We start from the raw sequence: 22,005 nt of genomic DNA, 5'->3' as shown, positions 1-22,005 counted from the left end.
TCAGCAATGTTTCTCTTAGTTATCCACTTTCTTCTCCTTCCATCCCCCAATTTACATCCTTCATTCTTTTCCAGCTAAATGACTCACTAAGTTCTCTTCTCTTCTTGCAGGCAAATAATAGTATTTATTGAACATCTCTGTGTTCAGAATACTGGACATAAATTGGGAGAGTACGACTGAATTTGTAGAAATAATCCCTGCACTCAAGGAATTTACAATCTATCAGGGTATTAATCCCGCTGTCAACCTCTTGCTCACATCCTCCCTTCATGCCTGGAACTTCCTCCTCTTATGAGCCATTGATCAGCCCAGCTCTCGGCCTTTTGTATGGCTGCAGTGATCCATAAATCTCTCAAGTCCCAGAGATGTACAGTGATATAATCTAGGAGAGTCCGTTATTTAGGCTTTGTGCATCCATGATGTATCCTTTTATTTAGGAGGCACAAGGTAGGGTTGGTGATGTTAAGATGATGTTTGACATATGCTTAGCAGAAATAGACAATTGCTCTTTAGTTTTTCAATCCTATGAGATTCTGTGACTTTTTCCATATTTATGCATCACTACCCACCCGTAAATCAGGATGTCCCATGATAATCAGCCTTGTCAGAATTTAGAAACACAGTAATGAGTCTATCTTGATCCTTATACAATCTCTCTTTCTCGTTGTTGCTTTTTGTCATTGTTTGGGATATACTCAGGGTTCCAACTAACCCATGATAAACCACCCTGGGGATAAAACCTGAATTGTTTCATGACTTAACCAGGTTACAACCACCTCAGTGATGCAGCCTGGATTGTTAGATGATTTATCTCAAACACACACACACACCTGGTCTCAAAACACTCCAGCCAAGTACTACAAGAAATCATTCCCTTTTCCTACCTGGATGAGATTAAGAAATCAATAAGAATGGCTCTGTCCCTGTTCCTTTCTGCTCAGAGAACAGACCAGCTGTAAGCTAAATTGTCAAATTTAAAGGCAGAAGACTGACCACCCTAGATAAAGATGCCAATGAATCAGATACATCTCATTCAGAGGAAATGTTGTTCAGTGGGGATCACATTGAATGCTGACAGCTCATTGTAAGAAGAAGTTGTAGTTTCCCCAGTATATCTAGAATGTGGAGATTAAAAAATCTTGCATCCATTTTCAAGAAAGTAGATACACTTCTCTCTCAGGGTTGCACCTGGAGAGTTTCCAATACTCTAGCAGTCTCGGCTACTGGAGAGAGCGTCAAGTAGATCCATTCCATTCCAATCCAATCCTAGTTTGGGCAGTGGGGAAGCAGCGTAGCTCAGTGGAAAGAGCACGGGCTTGGGAATCAGAGATCATGAGTTTGAATCCCGGCTCCGCCATTTGGCAGCTGTATGACTGTGGGCAAGTCACTTAACTTCTCTGTGCCTCAGTTAACTCATCTGTAAAGTGGGGATTAAGACTCTGAGCCTCACGTGGGACAATCTGATTACCCTGTATCTACCCCAGCACTTAGGACAGTGCGCTGCACATAGTAAATGCTTAACAAATACCAACTTTATTATTATTAGCAAGTAGAAGGCAAATGCACCCATGGTGGGCAGCAGCGGCAGGTGAGGGAGTCGAGGTTGGAGACTCGCGTTTACTACGTGGAAGGTGGCAAAGGTAAACCATTCATATTTTTATCAAGAAAGCTCTATGGATCCACTACCAGAACAACTGCAGATGAAGAGCGGGACAATCTGGGAGAGATGTGTCTGTGGTGTTGCTATGTGTCGGAAATGACTTGATGGCATAAAACAAGACAAGATGCACTTCTAAATACCAAAGAAACACAGACTTTGTCAGTGGTGTGCAGAAAGGAGCTGCAAATTCTTTCTTAAAGTTGAAAAACCACTACCACAGCCTGTGATAATAATATTGATAATTATAGTACTCGTTAAGTGCTTACCATATGCCAAGCACTGTTTTAAGTGTTGGGGTAGATACAAGTGAACAAGAAGTAAAACAAGCTTCTATTTCTGCAGTCTCATGAAAAGACTCAATCATATTACATTCATCTGATATCTAACAAAGATTAAATAATAGTGGCCATCTTCCATTAGCATCTATAGCACATGAAGAAGTTCAATACGACTTTTTCAGAGTGTCTGGAATAGACTCTATTTAGATTGTAAGCCCTGTGAGGGACTGGGTCTATTTCCAATCTGATAATTTGGTAATCTGATTAATAACATACTCCGGGAAATACCACATAACAAACACTTAATAAACACAATTTCTATTATGACATTCAAGCATATGGGAAAACCTACCCATAATACAACCATCCACAATACAGCCACATATCCATGGAATGTCTGGACTTGACCTTACACACTTCCCTTCAATAGGAGGATTGTTGTTATCATTGTTACACAGGCTCTGGGTACTGCATTATCATTACCATCATTGACAGTATTTACTGAGCGCTTATTGTGTGAAGAGCACTGTACTAAGAAGTTGAGAAAGTACAATACAATGGAGTTAGTACCTTACTGCATTCCATTTTTGCTCCTCCATTCTTGAAAAGACAAAGTTTTCAGGGCCCAAAGGGTCCCAGAGTAAAGTGACCAAGGGGCTGCAGAAACTCACACTTTCTCCTTTATTTTTAGTCATAAGGAACAAGGTCTGCCCTGAAAAGAGGTTTTATAGAGATCATCATCATCATCATAATTATAATAACAATTATGGAACTTGTTAAGGACTTACTATGTGCCAAGTACTGTTTTAAGCTCTGGAGTAGGTACAAGTTAATCATGTTGGACATAGTCCCTTTCCCACATGGGGCTCACAATCAAAGTAAGAGGGAGTAGGACTGAATTCCCATTTTACAGATGAGGTATCTAAGGCATAGAGAAGTGAAGTGATTTGCCCAAGATCATGCAGCAGACATGCCGCAGAGGTGGGATTAGGACCCAGGTACTTTGACTTCCAAGCCTATGCTCTTTTCACTAGACCACCACTGATTTTTAGTTTTATTTTTCCACTTCCTTCTGGTAGTTTTGATATATGGTCTGGGCTTCTGCTTTCCCAACTGACTATAACCAGGACTGCCAAAAATGGCAATAAAATGATACTTCTTGTACGTTGTGCTCAATTCTTAAAATTTCTCCTTTTCTGTGAATTAACGTTTTTCTTATATAAAGAGCTCCTTTCCGCCTAGCTTTGACATGTACATAATTGCCACCGACGTCAATAATTTTTATTGAAGAGATGCTTGAATGAAGACTGTGAGGTAGCAGGAAGAATGCCATCATAAGTCAGTTTGTGAAGTTTCAAAAACACACACTGCTCTTAAAAAAAAACACAGAATCCTCAATTGATGAACCACCAGAATAACACTATTCTAATTCAGACCATAAAGATTGGAAGCTTGACACTAAGAAGATGAAATGAAATGCTCTGTTTTACTGAATGACATTTCACATGTATTTTAACACTGTATGCTTAATCCTAATCCGATTTTTCAATTCAGGACTCCAAATTACACTTTAAGTGCCAGCCTGAAGATGTAGAAATATATGGTAATAGTATCAATCAATCAGTCAGTCTTATTTATTGAGTGCTTATTGTGTGCAGAGACTTAAGGGTTTGGGAGAATGCAACACAACAATAGATACATTCCCTGCCCACAGTGAGTTTACAGTCTAGAGGGGGAAACAGACATTGATATAAATAAATTACAGATATGTACTTTAGTACTATGGGGCTGGATAGTAGTAGAAATTGTCATTCCACAGCATCAACAGTGGAAGCTTTTATTGAGCATTATTGAGTATTCACTTGCTAAAGTTAACTAGGTGTGTGAAAAGTACAGAGTGAAGAAGTGATATATTCCCTGCCCTCAAGAAATATCCAAGCTAATGGTGGATACAAATAGAAAAAAATCTTTACATCTGGAATAATCAAAATAAATGAGTAAATATATATCCTGAGTGATAAGGAGATGTAAATTAAGTTCACAGGTCCTAGAGTTTCCCCTTCTAGACAGTTAAGCTCCTTGTCGACATGGGACATGTCTACCAAGTTTGTCATATTGTACTCTCCCGAGGGCTTAGTACAGCGCTCTACACAGTAAGCACTCAATTAATACAATTGATTGATAGAATAGGCTGTTGGATGGTAAGACTCAGAATGAGGGGAAATTAATCAGGGAAAACTTGTTGGAAGAGGTGGGATTTGAGGAAGGTGGATTTTAGAAAGACTCTGAGTTATGGGGATTGCTGTGGTCTGAAAAAATGCCTTACTTTTGCTCATGCCGAAAAGTTTCAAAGCTGTGTTTAGAAGAGGAAAATGAGGACAATCAAAGGTCAATTTCGCATCTATGTTTAATAAAAAAAAAATCCACTATATAGCACCCTGTGTTGATTTAAATTGCTAAGAGAGTTTAAAATCTTGAATAATGACTCGAAGCAGAATTATTAATTCTCTTAGCTCAAAGTAAATTTAATGATCTCATCTTTATAATTTAGGTTGCTTTTTTTGTGCAGAGAACTTTGGAAGAGAAGCTTTTTGGACAGAGGAAGTGACTAGTCCAATAAAACTCCCTTCTTCCAGTGAGTCCATAGAGACTTTTAATAAATTGTCTAAGATAAATTACATGACAGACAAATTAATCATCTAATGCTCTGTCATTGACAGCTTCATCAACAAGAAAACTCAATGAATGAAAGCTAACCTTAGACCCACCTCAAACCGACCCACACCCCCCCCCCAATGATGGTTCTCTCAAATCCGGTCCCTAATGAGGCTTTTCCCACAATTGAGGGTGTTAAGGTGGATAGCTTTTTCTTTAATCTTATCAATTGGAAACTGTTAGGTTTCGGGTGTATTGCTGCTGTACTTTCCAAACAGTAGATGGATTCATACTTGGAACAAGGAAGGAATGTGCTCATTCTTGGCAGTACACTTATTATCTTCTTTTGGGAAGCTGAAAACCTCATCGAGCATGCACAATGTAAAAGCTCCATGGAGATCTATTTATCTGAATTTCCCCTTCCTCTTCTCCCTGGAAGCGTGGTGAGTTCTCATTAATTTATTCAAATTGCAACATTTTGGAGAAACATAAACCTTTTGAGAAGGAGCAGGGCGTAGTGGATAGAGCTCTGGCCTGGGAGTCTGAAGGTCATAGGATCAGAACGGCAAACGCTACGCATTCATTCATGTCTTCAACTGAACTTGAACTAGATACTGGGGATCTTGGGACAAATACTAGATCAGATCCAGAAGCAATGTGGACTATTGGATAGAGCGCAATCCTGGGAGTCGGAAGGACCTGGGTTCTAATCCCCTGTCTAATATGTGAGCTTGAGCAAGTCACTTAACTTCTCTGTGTCTCACTCACCTCATCTGTAAAATGAGGACTAAGATTGTGAGCCCCAAGTGGGACAAGGACTGTGTCCAACATGTTTAGTTTGTATCTACCCCGTGTTTATTAGAGTGCCTGGCACATAGTGTCTAATAAATACAATTAAAAAAAGATTATTTGATATTATCGTACATTGTAGCTATAGCATAAGCCCCTATTCACTTAATAAACTGATTTATAGCTGTGCATAAACTGACCAGAATGTGGTCATATTCACTTAGCCCACAGGAAAAGCAGCATGGACTAGTGGAAAGAGCTTGGGCCTAGTAGTCAGAGGACCTGGGTTTAATCCTGGCTCCTTCACTCGTATGGTATGTGATCATGGGTAAATCATTTAACCTCTCTTGTCTCAATTACCTCATCTATAAAATGGGGATTAAGCCTGTGATCCCTATGTGAGATAGGGACTGTGCCCAACTTGATTAGCTTATCAGCGTATCCCAGTGCTTACAGTGCTCAGACAGTGCCAGGCACATAGTAAGCACTTAACAAATACCATTAAAAAAATAAAGGAAAACAAATCTCCATTTGGGAGCAAAGGATTTCTAGGGATGGGATGACTTTGTGGGGGAGGAGGGGGTGACCTCCAGAGATCGATCACATTGATGTAATGTCACAAATGGATGGTGATAGTGATGGGGCTGTGGCAACTACGATAATCTATTGTCTCCCTCTTTTCATCCAAAGCGTCTACTACCCACAGGGCATGAGGTAAATGTATATATTACCTCTAAAATAATCTGAGCTCAATAATTACTTGAAGATGTAGTTCTCTCTGTTTAAAACTGACCAATTTACCCCCTCCTCATTTGTAGGGCCTGGTCCTTAAGGAGTGAGACTGAAAAATGGTGAGAAAATCCTTGAGCTTCAAAACCATAGAAGACAGGCTTCCCACTCAGAAAATACTTTGCCCTCTTTCAGTTGCAACTTAGTTTCCTTTGATGAAACAGTAAAAGTCCCACTTCCACAATAGATATTGAGAAACTGAGCCACAAACAGGACAAAACACTGGCCAACTGACACAGATAAATCAATGGAAGGCAAGAAAACAATCTGTTATTCTGTTTAGTTGGTTAGTTGAATAACACCTATAAAATATTAGCAAAATTTTAGTTATAAAAATAACAATGACATTTGCTAAGGCCTCACTTCATGTCAATCACTGTTCAAAGCACTGGGATAGATCCAGGTTAAGCAGATTGTATAGAGTCTCTGAACCACATGGGGCTCACAGTCTAAGTGGGAGGGAGAACAGATTTTCTTTCTGCAGTTCCTCTAAGAATTCACAGGATTCAATTCTTATTGCAATCACCCTTAATATCATTTTCAGAGTTACAACATTAGCATTTTTTGCAGATTCTTGGATACATATAAAGAAGTAACACTACTGCATGATCATCAACTCTACACTAGCGGGCCAGCAACCTTCTTGTGTAAAGGAGTCAAAGAAAAAGAAACCTTTAACTAGTTGGTGTACAAAGAGCCAACAGTAGAACTTTACATGACTTCACTTCTGTCTACATCATCTCTCTTGGTGATGGCTGGACTAGATTAAATCCTCTCTTCATTCTGTCACAGAGTTATATGATTTGATGGGGTCCCCATGTAACACCCTTATCACACAGTACATGGTCCAATGTGATGACATATTGCCCTGCCTGACTGCTTCATAGCCACAGCTCTTGCTGTTAGTAAGGAAACAGAAGGAGGGGAAGGAAAGGCAAAAGAAGGATGGGGTGAGGGAAGAAAGGTTGAGGAGGAGTTTGGCCTAGTGGATAGAGAGTGAACCTGTGTTCTAATCCCGCCTCTGCCATTTGTCTGCCATGTGACCTTGGGGAAGTCACCTCACTTCTCAATGTCTCACATGGGGATTATGACTGTGAGCCCCATGTGGGCCAGGGACTCTGTCCAACCCTTTTTACTTGTAATGATCCCAGCACTTGGTACGCCTGGCACATAGTAAGCACTTAATACCTAATACCACCGTTATTAGGAAAGAGGTGGAGGAGAGGAAAAACAAAAGGAAAAACAAGGAGAGAAAAGAGAGGGGTGGGGAGAAAATAGAAAAGATAAGGAGGGGTGATGTGTGAGGTAAGCACAGGTTAGTTTCTTCCTTTCCCTCTCCCTTGCCCTCCCTACTCTGTATCTCAGGAATGACACAGAGAAATGCCTCATGGCCGGGCCTGGACAGCATTGGTGTGACCTCTCTCTTGCCGCCTGTACTCAATCACCAGAGGAATAAAGAATCCCTCATCCTGACTCTGGACCTCTACCAAGGTCTCCAGGATTAGCAGATCCTTCTCTCCCAAGTTTGGAGCAGGACATTTTGCCCACCCACCCTTAACCAGTGTATTTTCAGCCATTGTGCTTGGGTACAAATATGCTGGAGGGGCGGCTTGTCAAGCTGGGCAGTGGGTGTCTAAGACCTGGTCCTGGACCTGCTTGCAGCCCCGTGTCTCCTCTCTCCTCCAGGCTCCAAAGATCTGACAAGTCCTCAACTGCTGATTTCCCTCACGTCAATGAGCCAGATGCATCCCAGAGGCTCAATGCTAATTTCCGCGTTTCGTGGGTAGGTTTTAGGCAGAGGTGTCATGCGTGGTAAGGGTATCACGCACTGTGGTGTCTTCAGTGGGTGGCAATTTTAAATACACCTATGTGCCCCAAGGTGGACCTGGGCACTGGCTACCCAAAGGTGAAAATGTCATCAATGACGTAACTTCTCTGGCCAGAGGAGGCAGGACGGGAAGATAGGTGTCCCTCACCTCCGTACCCACCCAATAAGGTATGGAAGGGAAGGGAGCGGAAGGGGGCGGAGATTGAACAGGAAGGAAGTGGGGACCACCCAAACCAAGGTAATAAATACCTGTTGCCTCTGGTGCTCCGGTCTCTCTCTCTGGGAAGATCACAGCAGTAGCAATGGCCACCCACGTGTCTCTCCCTGTCCCGAGCACCAGACGCCATTCTGCCACCAGGAACAACGCACAGAGACAGGGGTAGTGGGACGGGTGAGTGTAACACATAACTTGGTTAAATACATAAGTGGGTAATGTATGAGTGTAACGCATATGTGAGCTTAGTGTATAAGCGGGCAATGTATAAGTGAGTATAATGCACATGTGAGTTTAGTGCGTAAGTGGGTAGTGTACAAGCGAGTGTAACGCGCAAGTGAGTTTAACGCACGAGTGTGTAACGCATAAGTGAATCTAATGCCTAAATGGGGTCGGCGCATAAGTAGATTGAACGCTTAAGTGGATTCCTCCCAAGTGGGTGCGCACATGGTGGGAACTAGCCGCCTCACCACGTTGTTAGTAAACCATTAACGAACTCTTCCTGGGCGGGCCCTGGTCCGCCCACACTCGAGTAACATACTAGTGTAATCCTCCCATCAGGGAAGCTTTAACACCAAATTTCTCCCAAAGGGGAAGCTTTAACACCATACTTCCCCCAAAAAGGGAAGCCCGACTGTCGCGTCTAAATAATTAATTAATTCAATCCACCCCGTGGAATAAATTCTATACAAAACTCAGGTTTTCCATCTCCAGCCTCTCTCTCTCTCTCTCTCCCGCGCCGATTCTGAAAGAACCTGTCCCCGGCAACGGGTGACAACCTACCTGGATGAAAAGCAACATCTGGTTCTCAGAGAGCCAAATATGCCTCCCATCCCCTCCTGTAAACTCCTCATGGACAGTAAGATCCTTGTAGCCAGGGAATGTATCTACCTACCTTGTTGTATTGTACTCTTCCAAATGATGAGTACAGTGCTCTGCACACAATAAGTGCTCAATAAATGAGCTGAAGGATTATTCTACACCATACGTGGCTCTTTAGAATAGTATGACGACTAGGGGAGTCACGCCCGACTCTACTTCACAACGACTTTGCTACACGTGAGCTGTTGCTGGGATTGGTTTACTGTTGGAAAATTCTCACTATCTGGAAAAAACCAAGATACAGTAAGTTGGAACAGCTGTAGGCACTAAGGCCTGATAATAATTCAAGACTTTTCCTATCTCTTATGGTTTGGGTGGATCAGTTAGTTAATTCTTATAAAACACTTTCTCTCTAGTGAAGCTATATGAAACTCTATTATCCTATCGATTCATATACCTGCACAAAGCACAAAATGGTAAAATAAAATACTTTATCTTTAGGAGTTTTGTTTCACCTTTGTCCTATCCACTTATTTAATCTTCAAAAGACTGCTTGTAGCCATTTATTGTTTTGTGTAGTGACTTTTAAAGTGTTCTCTTCACATGCCCAATAGTCTGCTCTACTTATGCCACATATAAACTGAGGGTCACATTCCACTTTATGAGGAAACTCAAAGAAGGGGCATGGCCTATTGGAAAAAGCATGTGCTTAGGAGTCAGAAGGCCCTGGATTTTAGTCCTGGCTCCACCACTTGTCTGCTGTGTGACCTTGGCAAGTCCGCTCAACTGTATATATCTTCATTACCCTATATATTTTGTTAATGAGATGTACATCACCCTGATTCTATTTACTTGCTACTGTTTTAATGAGATGTTCTTCCCCTTGATTCTATTTATTGCCATTGTTCTTGTCTGTCCGTCTCCCCCAATTAGACTGTAAACCCATCAAAGGGCAGGGACTGTCTCTATCTGTTACCGATTTGTACATTCCAAGCGCTTAGTACAGTGCTCGGCACATAGTAAGTGCTCAATAAATACTACTGAATGAATGAATGAATTTAACTTCTCTCTACCTCAGTTACCTCATCTGCGATATGGGGATTAAGACCGTAAGCCCCATGTGGGATAGGACCGTTTCTAACTTGATTAGCTTGTGTCTATCCTGGCACATACTAAGCATTTAAATACCATAAAGAAAAAAAAGAAACTGAGATAATATATTGCACCATTTTAACTGGGCTTAATCTCTGACTCTGACACTGCTATTTTAATTTAAAGTGACCTACACAACGTCAGTGCATTTCAGGTTACACTAGTCTTTATGAGATGCATTACTCTCTCTGTTTCTATGTAAAGAAAGGACCCCCATTTTTTAAGGGGGGTTACTTCTCTTTGCCTCCATTACTTCATCTGTAAAATGGGAATTGAAAATGTGAGCTCTAAGTGGGACAGGGGCTGTGGCCACCCCGATTTGCTTGTATCCACCCCAGAGATTAGTAAAGTGCCTGGCACATAGTGAATGTTTAAAAAATACCATAATTATTATAATAAAAGCCAGGTTCTTTGATTGTCCAACCTGGCTCTGGCCTTTGCTATTTCCATTCAAAACCCAGGATCACCAACAGAATCCAGAGGCTAAGTGGGAATCAGCTGCAATTTAGAAGTGAAAATCAGATATTTCCTTTCCTCACCATAGATGAATTTCTACCCAAAAACCATAAATCATAAATATGAATTCATAAAGTTCAACGACTGCTGATTAATCTAATTCTCTATTATTAGACATGCCACATATAATCAAGTATATATGTTCTGCAGCTTTCTCGGCAGTCTTAGACTGGTGATGGTAATAGGTAATTTGAGGAGTACTCTGAATTTTCAGAATAAATATATCGGCTTTATAGTCAGAGCAATGCTGGACATTCCTGTCTGATGCTTTGGGGATTTGAGGCAACTAACGGATAAAGATGGTGAGGAATCACATTCTAGTCATGCCCTCTTTTCCTAATTTCCCTTTTCACTGTTTTGTCTTCTTTGCCTGTTCCTTGGGGAACTGAGTGATTGATAGCCTAATCCAATGACTGTATTACAGCTGCCTCAACTTGAACTCTTTTCCTTATCATTAGCAGTTAGCCTATGGTTAAATTCACAGCTCACTGCTTGGTACGGCCCCTGAGATTTAAGGGCCTGGCCTTTAGAAAATATTTAACATAAAACTGAAATCTTGACATACTGAGAACTCAGTTCTCTGCAAGCCTTCTTTAATTAATCCAGTGTGCTCTACCATTGTTCTATCTGAGTCTGTGACATGGTGAACCATTCCTGAAGCTTACAAGATGTGCAGTTCCAAATTAAATAGTCGCTGACGTGTTCCTACACTAATTTTTTTTTTTAGTAAAGTAGAATCCGTGAATATTTAAATTCAATCTTAAAGGAGGACACACTACTCCCTAATTTTCCTTTCATATTAGAATCTTTCTGATTAATTTCAAGCTTGGAAACCTCCTTTATTAAAAAAAAGTAGAGAAAGAGCATTTAATAATGCATTGGCATAGTTGCCACATTTCTTAAATACGCTTGTCACCGACTTTTGGTTACCAAAGTCTAGCAAACATTTTCTCAAGAGCTGACCAAGCTAGACATTAGGTTTTCACTATACTGATAAATATATAACCCCCAGTAATAAAAGTATATACTAACAAGATACAGCTCAAAGTGGTTATCTGAAAAATAATAGTTATTTTAAATAACTACGGACAGGATGGAGACCTTGAGCTTTGTATTAAGTCTTAGCCCTGGTCCCAGACAGTCGATGGGCTGAAAGCTGGCTTATGGCAGCTGAGTCTCAGATGAAAAATTCTGTATCTCATAAACTGTTCTTCTGCTAAAATGTCAACCTATGGTAAGGCTACCTCAAACTCAGCATTTGGCATTTTCCTTCTGTCTGCTTTGTTGCCATGAAGCAAACATGAACAGGGAGGATTTGTGTAGGGCAGGTAGCAGGCGAGCTAGTTGTCGAAAATCTATTATCAGGGCTTTGATCTCTTCTGTGCATCCCCATGATGGTGGACACTGAGGAAAAGCAGGCCGGAGCAAAGACAGACAATACAATGGAAAAAAAAGAGTACTCTTTGTGATTCGCTATTTGAATAGATTCAAATGAGTTATGTGAAATAAGAGTTTTTTTCATGGCTGAGCTTCTCGACAGAAGTGATCATTCCGACTGCAAAATGTAATCTAGCATATCTCTACTCTGAACAATGTCTTTAGACTACTTTTTGGGTCTGAAGCCATTCATTTTGAAAAATAGTTAAACCTCTGGTCAACCTCAAAATGTTTTCACAAATTTTATTAAATGGGCAGGGTCAGGCTCATTTCTAGCCACAGAAACATGTGTGGTATAATTACTTGTACAACAAAATGGGTGAAAATCTAAAACTTTTTGTGATGTTCCATTTTCCATCTAATATATGTATATGTATATACGAATATATACAATTATATATACAAATGTGCATATAAATGAAAATTTCATATCTATATTGCCAAGTATGGGAAACAACACAGGGAAAATATACACCCGCACCCCCGCTCGGGAACTCCGACACTAAGGATCTTCGCCCCCACAGACCCCCAACCACCAGCTCCCATTCCACCCCCCCTGCTCGGGCCCGGGGACATTGCGCTCCCCTTCTCGATCCTGGGGACATTGTGCTCCCCTTCTCGGCCCCAAGGACATTGTGTCCTCGGGGGACATTGTGTCCCCCTGCTCGGGCCCGGGGACATTGTGCTCCCCAACCACTCCCCCACTCCGCCCGAGGCGGCCATTTTAGGAAGCCCCCACTCTGCCTGAGGCGGCCATTTTGGGAAGGCCTCACTCCCTCTTCCCTCTTGAGGTGATTCATCCCTCCCGCCCCCGCCCCGGGCGACGACGTCCTTGTTCTCACCATGTTACCTTACCTTAGCCGCCGCCTACGGCCGCCACCCACCCCGGACAACCTCAGGGCCCCCCCGCCGCCACAGGGTTATTTGGTCATGAGCTCTGGGACTCTCTCGGCCGCTGGCCGCTCGACTTGGAGTCTGATCGGGTAGGGTCGGCTCGTCCCCCGACCCTGGTCATCGCCTGCTTATTAACACTATTGTAGTGTGCCTTACTGTAGCATGTTGCTATATTAGCGATCTCGCTTGTCATTGTTTATTGTCGTCAGACTTTGAATCTGATCAGGTCGCCCCTTAATCGAGTCTACCCCCGACCCTGATCATCGCCCCTTTTATTAACACGACTATATTGTATCATACTGTATCATGTTGCTATATTAGCACTACTGTATTGTATCATACTGTATCGTGTTGCTATATTCCCGATTTTGTTTATTACTGTTTATTGTTGTCAGTGCTGCCACCCACCTCTCTGGCCTCGCCATGTCCCTCCTCCCCCCCCCTCCCGCCCCTTCCTATCCTCCCCTTCCCCTTCCCCTCTCTCGCTCAGCTCTTTCCCGCTCTCTCCTCTGTCTCCTCCCCCCCTCCCCTCTCCCGCCCTAGAACCCCACTTTACCATCGCTACCCCTCTTCCCCCTCCCCCTACTCTTCCCCCCACCAAACCCCCTCTTCACCCCCTCCCCCCTTCTCTCTTCCCCACCCATGCCCCATCCCAGTCCTCTTGTCCCACCGCCACCCCTCATCCCCCTCTCCTCGTCCAGGGCCCCGCCACCTCCTTCCCATCCAAACCCTCCCCTCCCCCCGCCCTTCCCCCCCTCCTCCCCTTGCACCCACAGCTACTTTCAAGTGTGGCCTCTGGAACCCCCGCTCTATTACAGGCAAGCTACCTTTCATCCATGACCTTGTCCTCTCCCGCTCTCTCCTCCTCCTCGCCCTTTCGGAAACGTGGCTCTCTCCCGAAGACACGGTCTCCGCCGCCGCTCTCTCCGGCGGAGGCCTCTCCTTCTCCCACTCCCCCAGACTCACCGGTAAGGGAGGAGGCGTCGGCTTCCTCCTCTCGCCCCGATGCCGCTTCCGGACTATCCCTCCTCCCCCCCCCTCCTTCCCCTCCTTCGAAGCCCATATGATTCGCCTCTACCACCCACTCCAGTTACTTGTCGCCGTCATCTACCGCCCTCCCGGTCCCACCTCCGACTTCTTCAACCACCTTGACCCCTTTCTCACCTTCCTCCTCTCCTTCTCTCTGCCCACTCTGATCCTCGGAGACTTCAACATCCATACGGATGTACCCGACGACTCCTCTGCCGCCCGCCTGCTATCCCTCCTCGACTCTGCCGACCTCCTCCTCCACCGTACCGCGCCCACTCACCGACTCGGTCACACCCTCGATCTCGTCATCTCCTACCGCTGCACTATCTCCTCACTCACCAACTCTGAAATCCCTCTCTCTGACCATAACCTTCTCACCTGCCTCATCTCTCACACTCCCTCCCCCTGCAAATCTTCGCTACTGCCCCACAGAGACCTCCGCTCTCTCGATCCCATCCGTCTTTCCAATAGCATCTCGCCTCACCTTGCCGCCCTGTCCTCTCTTCCCACTCTCGACGATCAGGTCTCCGCTCTCAACTCCACCCTCTCTACTCATCTCGACTCTCTCGCCCCCCTTTCCCTCCGCCGCTCTCGCTCCACTAACCCACAGCCCCGGATCACCTCCTCCGTCCGCCTCCTACGCTCCTATGCTCGAGCTGCCGAGCGCTGCTGGCGAAAGTCCAAGCACCGAGCCGACCTCACACACTTCAAATTTATCCTTTCCTGCCTTAACTCTGCCCTCTCCTCCGCCAGGCAAAGCTTCTTCTCCTCCCTCATCGACACCCATGCCCGTCACCCCCGCCGATTGTTCCGGACCTTTAACTCTCTCCTTAGGCCCCCTGTTCCTCCCCCTCCCCCATCTCTCACCCCTAATGATCTGGCCACCTATTTCCTCACGAAAATCAACACGATCAGGTCTGAGCTCCCCAAAGTCACCCCTCCGCCTCTCCCCTCCCTCCCAACGACCCCCTCCCCTACTTTCCCATCCTTCCTTGCAGTATCCTCAGAGGAGATCTCCTCCCTCCTCGCAAGTGCCACCCCCTCCACCTGCGCCTCGGACCCCATTCCCTCTCACCTTCTTAAAACCATCGCCCCTGCCCTCCTCCCTTCCTTAACTTCTATTTTTAACCACTCAATCTCCAAGGGCTCCTTCCCCTCTGCCTTCAAACATGCCCATGTCTCCCCCATCCTAAAAAAACCCGCTCTTGACCCCACTTCCCCCTCCAGTTATCGTCCTATCTCCCTACTACCCTTCCTTTCCAAAATCTTAGAACGAGTCGTCTACAATCGATGCCTAGAATTCCTTAACTCCCATTCTCTCCTAGACCCCCTCCAATCTGGCTTCCGTCCCCTCCACTCTTCTGAGACTGCTCTCTCTAAGGTCACCCATGACCTCCTTCTTGCCAAATCCGATGGCTCCTACTCCATTCTGATCCTCCTTGACCTCTCTGCTGCCTTTGACACTGTCGACCATCCCCTCCTCCTCCATACCTTATCTCACCTTGGCTTCACAGACTCTGTCCTCTCCTGGTTCTCTTCTTACCTCTCTGGCCGATCATTCTCGGTCTCCTACGCTGGAGCCTCCTCCCCCTCCCATCCTTTAACTGTTGGAGTTCCTCAAGGGTCAGTTCTTGGCCCTCTTCCGTTCTCCATTTACACTCACTCCCTCGGTGAACTCATCCGCTCTCACGGCTTTGACTACCATCTCTACGCAGATGACATGCAGATCTACATCTCCGCCCCTGTCCTCTCCCCCTCCCTTCAGGCTCGCATCTCCTCTCGCCTCCGGGACGTCTCCACCTGGATGTCGGCCCGCCACCTAAAACTCAACATGAGCAAGACTGAGCTCCTCATCTTCCCTCCCAAGCCCGGTCCTCTCCCAGACTTCTCCATCACCGTGGATGGCACGACCATCCTTCCTGTCCCGCAGGCCCGCAATCTCGGTGTCATCCTTGACTCGTCCCTCTCGTTCACCCCACACATCCTATCCGTTACCAAGACCTGCCGGTTTCACCTCTACAATATCGCCAAGATCCGCCCTTTCCTCTCCACCCAAACGGCTACCTTACTATTACGGGCTCTCGTTATATCCCGGCTAGACTACTGTGTCAGCCTTCTCTCTGACCTCCCTTCCTCCTCTCTCGCCCCGCTCCGGTCTATTCTTCACTCCGCTGCCCGGCTCATCTTCCTGCAGAAACCATCTGGACATGTCACTCCCCTTCTTAAACAACTCCAGTGGTTGCCTATCGACCTCCGCTCCAAACAAAAACTCCTCTCTCTGGGCTTCAAGGCTCTCCATCACCTTGCCCCTTCCTACCTCTCCTCCCTTCTCTCTTTCTACCGCCCACCCCGCACGCTCCGCTCCTCTGCCGCCCACCTCCTCGCCGTCCCTCGGTCTCGCCTATCCCGCCGTCGACCCCTGGGTCACGTCCTCCCGCGGTCCTGGAACGCCCTCCCTCCTCACCTCCGCCAAACTGATTCTCTTTCCCTCTTCAAAACCTTACTTAAAAATCACCTCCTCCTAGAGGCGTTCCCAGACTGATCTCCTCTTCCCCCTCTACTCCCTCTGCCATCCCCCCTTTACCTCTCCGCAGCTAAAGCCTCATTTTCCCCTTTTCCCTCTGCTCCTCCACCTCTCCCTTCCCATCCCCACAGCACTGTGCTCGTCCGCTCAACTGTATATATTTTCGTTACCCTATTTATTTTGTTAATGAATTGTACATCGCCTTGATTCTATTTATTTGCCATTGTTTTTACGAGATGTTCTTCCCCTTGACGCTGTTTAGTGCCATTGTTCTTGTCTGTCCGTCTCCCCCGATTAGACTGTAAGCCCGTTAAACGGCAGGGACTGTCTCTATCTGTTGCCGACTTGTTCATCCCAAGCGCTTAGTACAGTGCTCTGCACATAGTAAGCGCTCAATAAATACTATTGAATGAATGAATGAATGAATGAATACAGAGATATTAATGAGATCAATGGATTTGTCTGAAAAACCAAAACTTAAAACTACAATCCCAAACCATCAGACTGCCGCATGGCTCAGGGAAAAGAGCCTGGGCTTGGGAGGCAGAGGTCATGGGTTTGAATCCCAGCTCTGCCACTTATCAGCTGTGTGACTGTGGGCAAGTCACTTAACTTCTCTGTGGCTAAATTCCCTCATCTGTAAAATGGGGATTAAGACTGTGAGCCCCACGTGGGACAACCTAATTACCCTGTATCTACCCCAGCACTTAGAACAGTGCTCTGCACTCTTAAGTGCTTAACAAATACCAACATTATTATTATTATTATTAAAATGCCTTTTTCAAATAAGATATGACTGACTAGACCTCATTGACTAGTTGGAGAACCATTGGTAGCCTAAAGAATAAGGTCTGGACCTGGGAATCAGGAGGACCTGAGTTCTAAACCTGGCTGTGCTACATATCTGCTTTGTGACCTTGGGCAAGTCACTTAACTTCTCTGTGCCTCAGTTACCTCATCTGTAAAATGGGGATGAAGACTTTGTGCCTTATGTGGGACATGGACTATGTCCAACCTGACTAGACTGTATCTATTCCTGCACTTACTATATTACCTGGCACATAGTGAGCATTTAACAAATGATTGACTAGACATGATTGACTAGTTGGAGAAGCAGCGTGGCTTAAGTGGAAAGAGCCCGGGCTTGGGAGTCAGAGGTCATGGCTTCTAATCCCGGCTCCACCCCTTGTCAGCTGTGTGACTTTGGGCAAGTCACTTAACTTCTCTGTGCCTCAGTTACCTCATCTGTAAAATGGGATTTAAGACTGTGAGCCCCATCTGGTACAACCTGATAACCTTGTATCTTCCCCTGCGCTTAGAACAGTGCTTGGCACATGGTAAGCGCTTAAAAAATACCATTGATTAAATTATAAAAATTATTTTCAAAGGGCTCCGATACTTGTTTTGAGAAAAGGATTTGTTAAAAAAAGTGGAAAAAATTTCCCATGTAACCTGCACCATTTTTTTCCAACCAAATTTTTAGAAATGAATTATACATTCATGTACACAATCATATTTCAGTGGCTCCATAGAACAAACCTTTCGTATGATAGGTTTAACTTGTATGATGCCTATTAGCCCTTTCATAGTTGAAACCTGATGCACAGCCCTGTAACTTCCCCCTCTAATATACACTGCATAAAAAAAAAAGCCAGGCAATTTAGTGTTAATGTTTCAATTCCTTCCTGTGACCCACAGACTGATTCAGGTCATTGAGGGTTCCTTAAATGAGATAATTTACACTGTATGCATGCAATACCCAAGTGCCATGGAACAAATTACCAGCAAACTTCTCACTTCATCCTTTTGGTTTTCTCTCTTGGCTTTGATTTTAGTTTAAAAGCAAAACAAATCTTCAGGAAGCCAGTAGTAGTTGACATAATATCCTGAAACACCTCGGAGGGAGATACTGTAATGTGCATACTCTAAAAAATGGATAATTTTCAACACTCTTCAGTCACCTATTGGACTGTAATTGCTCTTTTGGAATAAGCCATTACTGTTTGTTAGGCAAATACATTCTAGTTTTTTTTTTAAGACTCTTCTTTAGGAATTAATTTTAGCATGTAAACTAAAATTAAAACCCAAAGTGGTGTTTCCACTTTTAATCTTGGAGAGAGTAATATTAAAAACGAAGTAGGATATGTAAGAATTGAAGAAATCAACTGCATATTAACAGACTGCTTTGAACTTCACCTTCCATTAATAGCTTCAAACACGAGGCTTTAATTGCATAAGCATTCAGAGGCAGATAATCGTTTTAAGAATTCTACAGTCAATGTGAAAAATATTTTTTAAAATATTTGAGGCAAATATTTGAATTAACTTAGCTAATAATTAGAAAATACATAACACCAGGTTTGTCGAGGCAAATCATAACTGAACACAGTACTCTCCATTTATAAAATAAACTACTGTCACCTTAAACAGAAGGGCACTAGGAGTTTATGGAATAGTTTATTTCCTAACTTTTGCCTTCATTTCCTACAAAAGTAATTGAATGAAGTAGTCTATTTGTGACAGAATCAGAGACAAAGGTTTTCTTCAGAAAATTAAATAGAAGTATTTTAAAATTACCTTCCATCAAACATTGATCTCCTCTATGGAAAGACACACAGTCATTCTGTGTTCAGATGCAGTCACAAGGCAGTGAAAGTTTTTTCCATTGGAATTAGCGCTGAGAAGTAAGTTTCTTTAGCTTATGCCACGGACAAGGGCATTCTTTGCCCTCCTTAAAGATGCTCATCCTTGGGAAAGGCTTAAAGTGGAAATGTCACAACACAGCTGGATAAGGGCATTGATACAGATCACTACCCACTCAATAGGCTCTGAGAGCTGTATCCTCTACTTGAAAAGCCTTGCCACATCTGGAAATCTACAAATTATTCCATTTGGAATAATCCTCACAAAAGCTTTGATGCAAATCAGCCGTTGATATTCTTTAGCTGGGAAGGTGATAGGGGGTGGGGGGTGTCAACGTCTAAGGTAAAATTACTATATTTGAACAGAACACACCCTCGTACCCGTTAGAGAGAAAACCCTACTGAAATAGGGTAACGTCCCCATTTCACAATGAACTTCGAAGAAATAACATTTTCCCATTGGTTTTTGAAACCCACGCATCATTCAGAAACAATGGATACCTTCCTGAAGAAGTTTTAAAGAGTGGGAAGCAGAGATAATTTAGGGTCACACCTGATAAAGGAGAGTAGGGTTCACCTAAAAGTGGTCTTTTTTCAGCTTTGATTTTTCCGATTTGGGGATTCGGGAAGTTCTTTCAAGACTTCAAATTCCAGGGTTCCAGGGAACTCATGCAGCACTGTTCTCTTTTATAAATCTTGTGAAGATAAACTAGTCTATTTCATGTAATTGTATTCTTTGATGGTGCATTTAGAGTCTTAACTGTGATGTTCAGTATTACCAAGGAGGATATTAACGATTCAGATGATGGTACAACTCTCAAAATTTGAAGAGCATTATTATTTAACGTTTATTGAGCACCAATTCCTGGCTATTACTAATCCCCAAGGCATTTAATTATATGATGTATTTTCACCCCCCTATCTATTATCGCTTCCTGAACTCACCGAGTTTCAGGTCCCATTTCCTTCCAATCAAATGAGATTGTGTGCATTAAACAGGAGGTTCTCTATCATCTCACTCAGTAGGAAGGCCTTCTTGACCATTTAAGGTAAAATGGCCTTTCGTTAATCTGGTTTTAAATTGGCCACCCCTCAAGTCTCAAAAATGGAACTGCTTAGAAAAAAAGAGAGAGAGTTCCACTAAGGTTTTGAGCTGGAGATTGCCTAACGTAACTATTTTTACGTTTATAATCCTTAAAAACAGAATTTAACAGAAATTCGAAAGGACCCAGAGGTGTGAACTGACTCTAGTGGCTGCTATAATGTCCACTGCTTATATGTTTAAAAACTGCCATGCCAAAGTCTTTTTCTAACATTGTAATTTTATAGTTTTATTAGACTGAGTTATAGTAGGAAAGAATATTCAGAAATTGCTGTTTAAATGAGAAAACGTGAATGGTGCTACTTATATAAAATACGACTGCAATAGTCCTTTTATTAATTTTTAATGTTCAGCACCCTCTGTGACCTTCTTTATTCTCTTGCTGTCAACATGGCAGCCCTGAAAAATTGAAATGGGCTGACAGAAAACCTAGTGCATATTACAGACCAACCATGGGGTTTCAAAAACCTCTATTCTTTTCTCTGATCCTCTTGTACTTTTTATTCTCCATAACAATAACATTTAAAATCCTAGTTGATAGTCACTGTAAATAACAGTTGTGCAACCGAACAGGTGCTCTTTGAAATCCTTGATGTATACTATGTGACATCTATGAATAGCATTCAATTAAAACCATAACGTGGTCCTTTCATCCAGTTTCGTATATACTCTTTATGTGTCTACGCTATAATGCCGCAGCATGGAGCAGGCTTTATTTCTGTCTATCCTGTCTCTTCCAACTGCACATTTGGGTCTGATTCAGGACTACTTTAGTTGAACAGTGGGGCACCATTATGTTATGTATATTTACCACTGTCCTTATCACCAAGGAGACTAATCCCCATTCCAGTACAGTCAAGAACCTCAATACATTGTCTTTGCAAGCCCAAGTTTATGTTGTCACAGCAACTGAGTGCACAGGGTCAATAGATTAATACATTGGTGAATACGACCAATGAAGAAGAATATAGGATTAAAACTACAAAAAGGTGCAAGCTCCGGTAGACAAGAACGGATACATGAAGGTACGAGGATTGCGAACAGTTTCGAGATCCAGGCACGCATGGGTAAATGCAATATTTTAATGAGTTGGAAAGGAAGTGGGAGGTGGTTAAAGAAAGCCTAATTCACTAAGGAGGCTTTCCATGAGGAAATGGAGGGAGTTTACTTTATGAAGCAGTCAAGAGGCTTCTATTTTCCTTTCTCAGGATAGACTTTCTTTAGTTGCTACCACGTGGCATGACAATTGTTTGAGAAAGAAAAATTACAGAATGAAAATAGGCCAAAATAGGACCGATGTTTTTCTAGGCTCAAGTCACCCTAACCTGTATTCTGTTACACCACCCAAACTTTACGGACTAGACTCTTCACGCTCCATCTGTCACAATTATTTCGATCAATAAAACATTTATAAAACTCAGCAGTATGGAATACAAGGAAGCCCTATAAGGCTTCTTCACATTTCAGCCGCTTCAGAGGGAGGCGTTATGCAGTAAGAAAGACAACACCTACCAGACACACCACCATATGTAGTCTTCTTCCCAGCACCAACTGCAGGCCAGGGAGTGCCATCAGCTTTGAGTCCCATCAAGCCTGAGACGGTATTGGTCGCTGTGACGCCATCTGCACCACCTGAAAATGAGAAATGACAGAAATGTCAGATGAGTAAAAAAG

The 22,005-nt window shown here is 43.6% G+C and overlaps 1 protein-coding gene across 1 annotated transcript in view; it reads right to left on the bottom strand.

Annotated features, from left to right (window-relative positions):
- The window catches only part of DPYD (dihydropyrimidine dehydrogenase), an 832,560-nt gene that overhangs the window by 202,765 nt on the left and 607,790 nt on the right, over nucleotides 1-22,005 (bottom strand). Inside the window, exon 18 of the mRNA XM_029062931.2 lies at nucleotides 21,844-21,963. Within this exon, the coding sequence (XP_028918764.1) occupies nucleotides 21,844-21,963 (120 nt within the window). The remainder of the gene's footprint in view (nucleotides 1-21,843; nucleotides 21,964-22,005) is intronic.

The sequence above is a fragment of the Ornithorhynchus anatinus genome, chromosome 4 (assembly GCF_004115215.2).
Source record: "Ornithorhynchus anatinus isolate Pmale09 chromosome 4, mOrnAna1.pri.v4, whole genome shotgun sequence".
In the NCBI taxonomy this organism is placed as follows: Eukaryota; Metazoa; Chordata; class Mammalia; order Monotremata; family Ornithorhynchidae; genus Ornithorhynchus; species Ornithorhynchus anatinus.
Note: the sequence above shows the minus strand (reverse complement) of the source record. Positions and strands in the feature narration are given on the sequence as shown.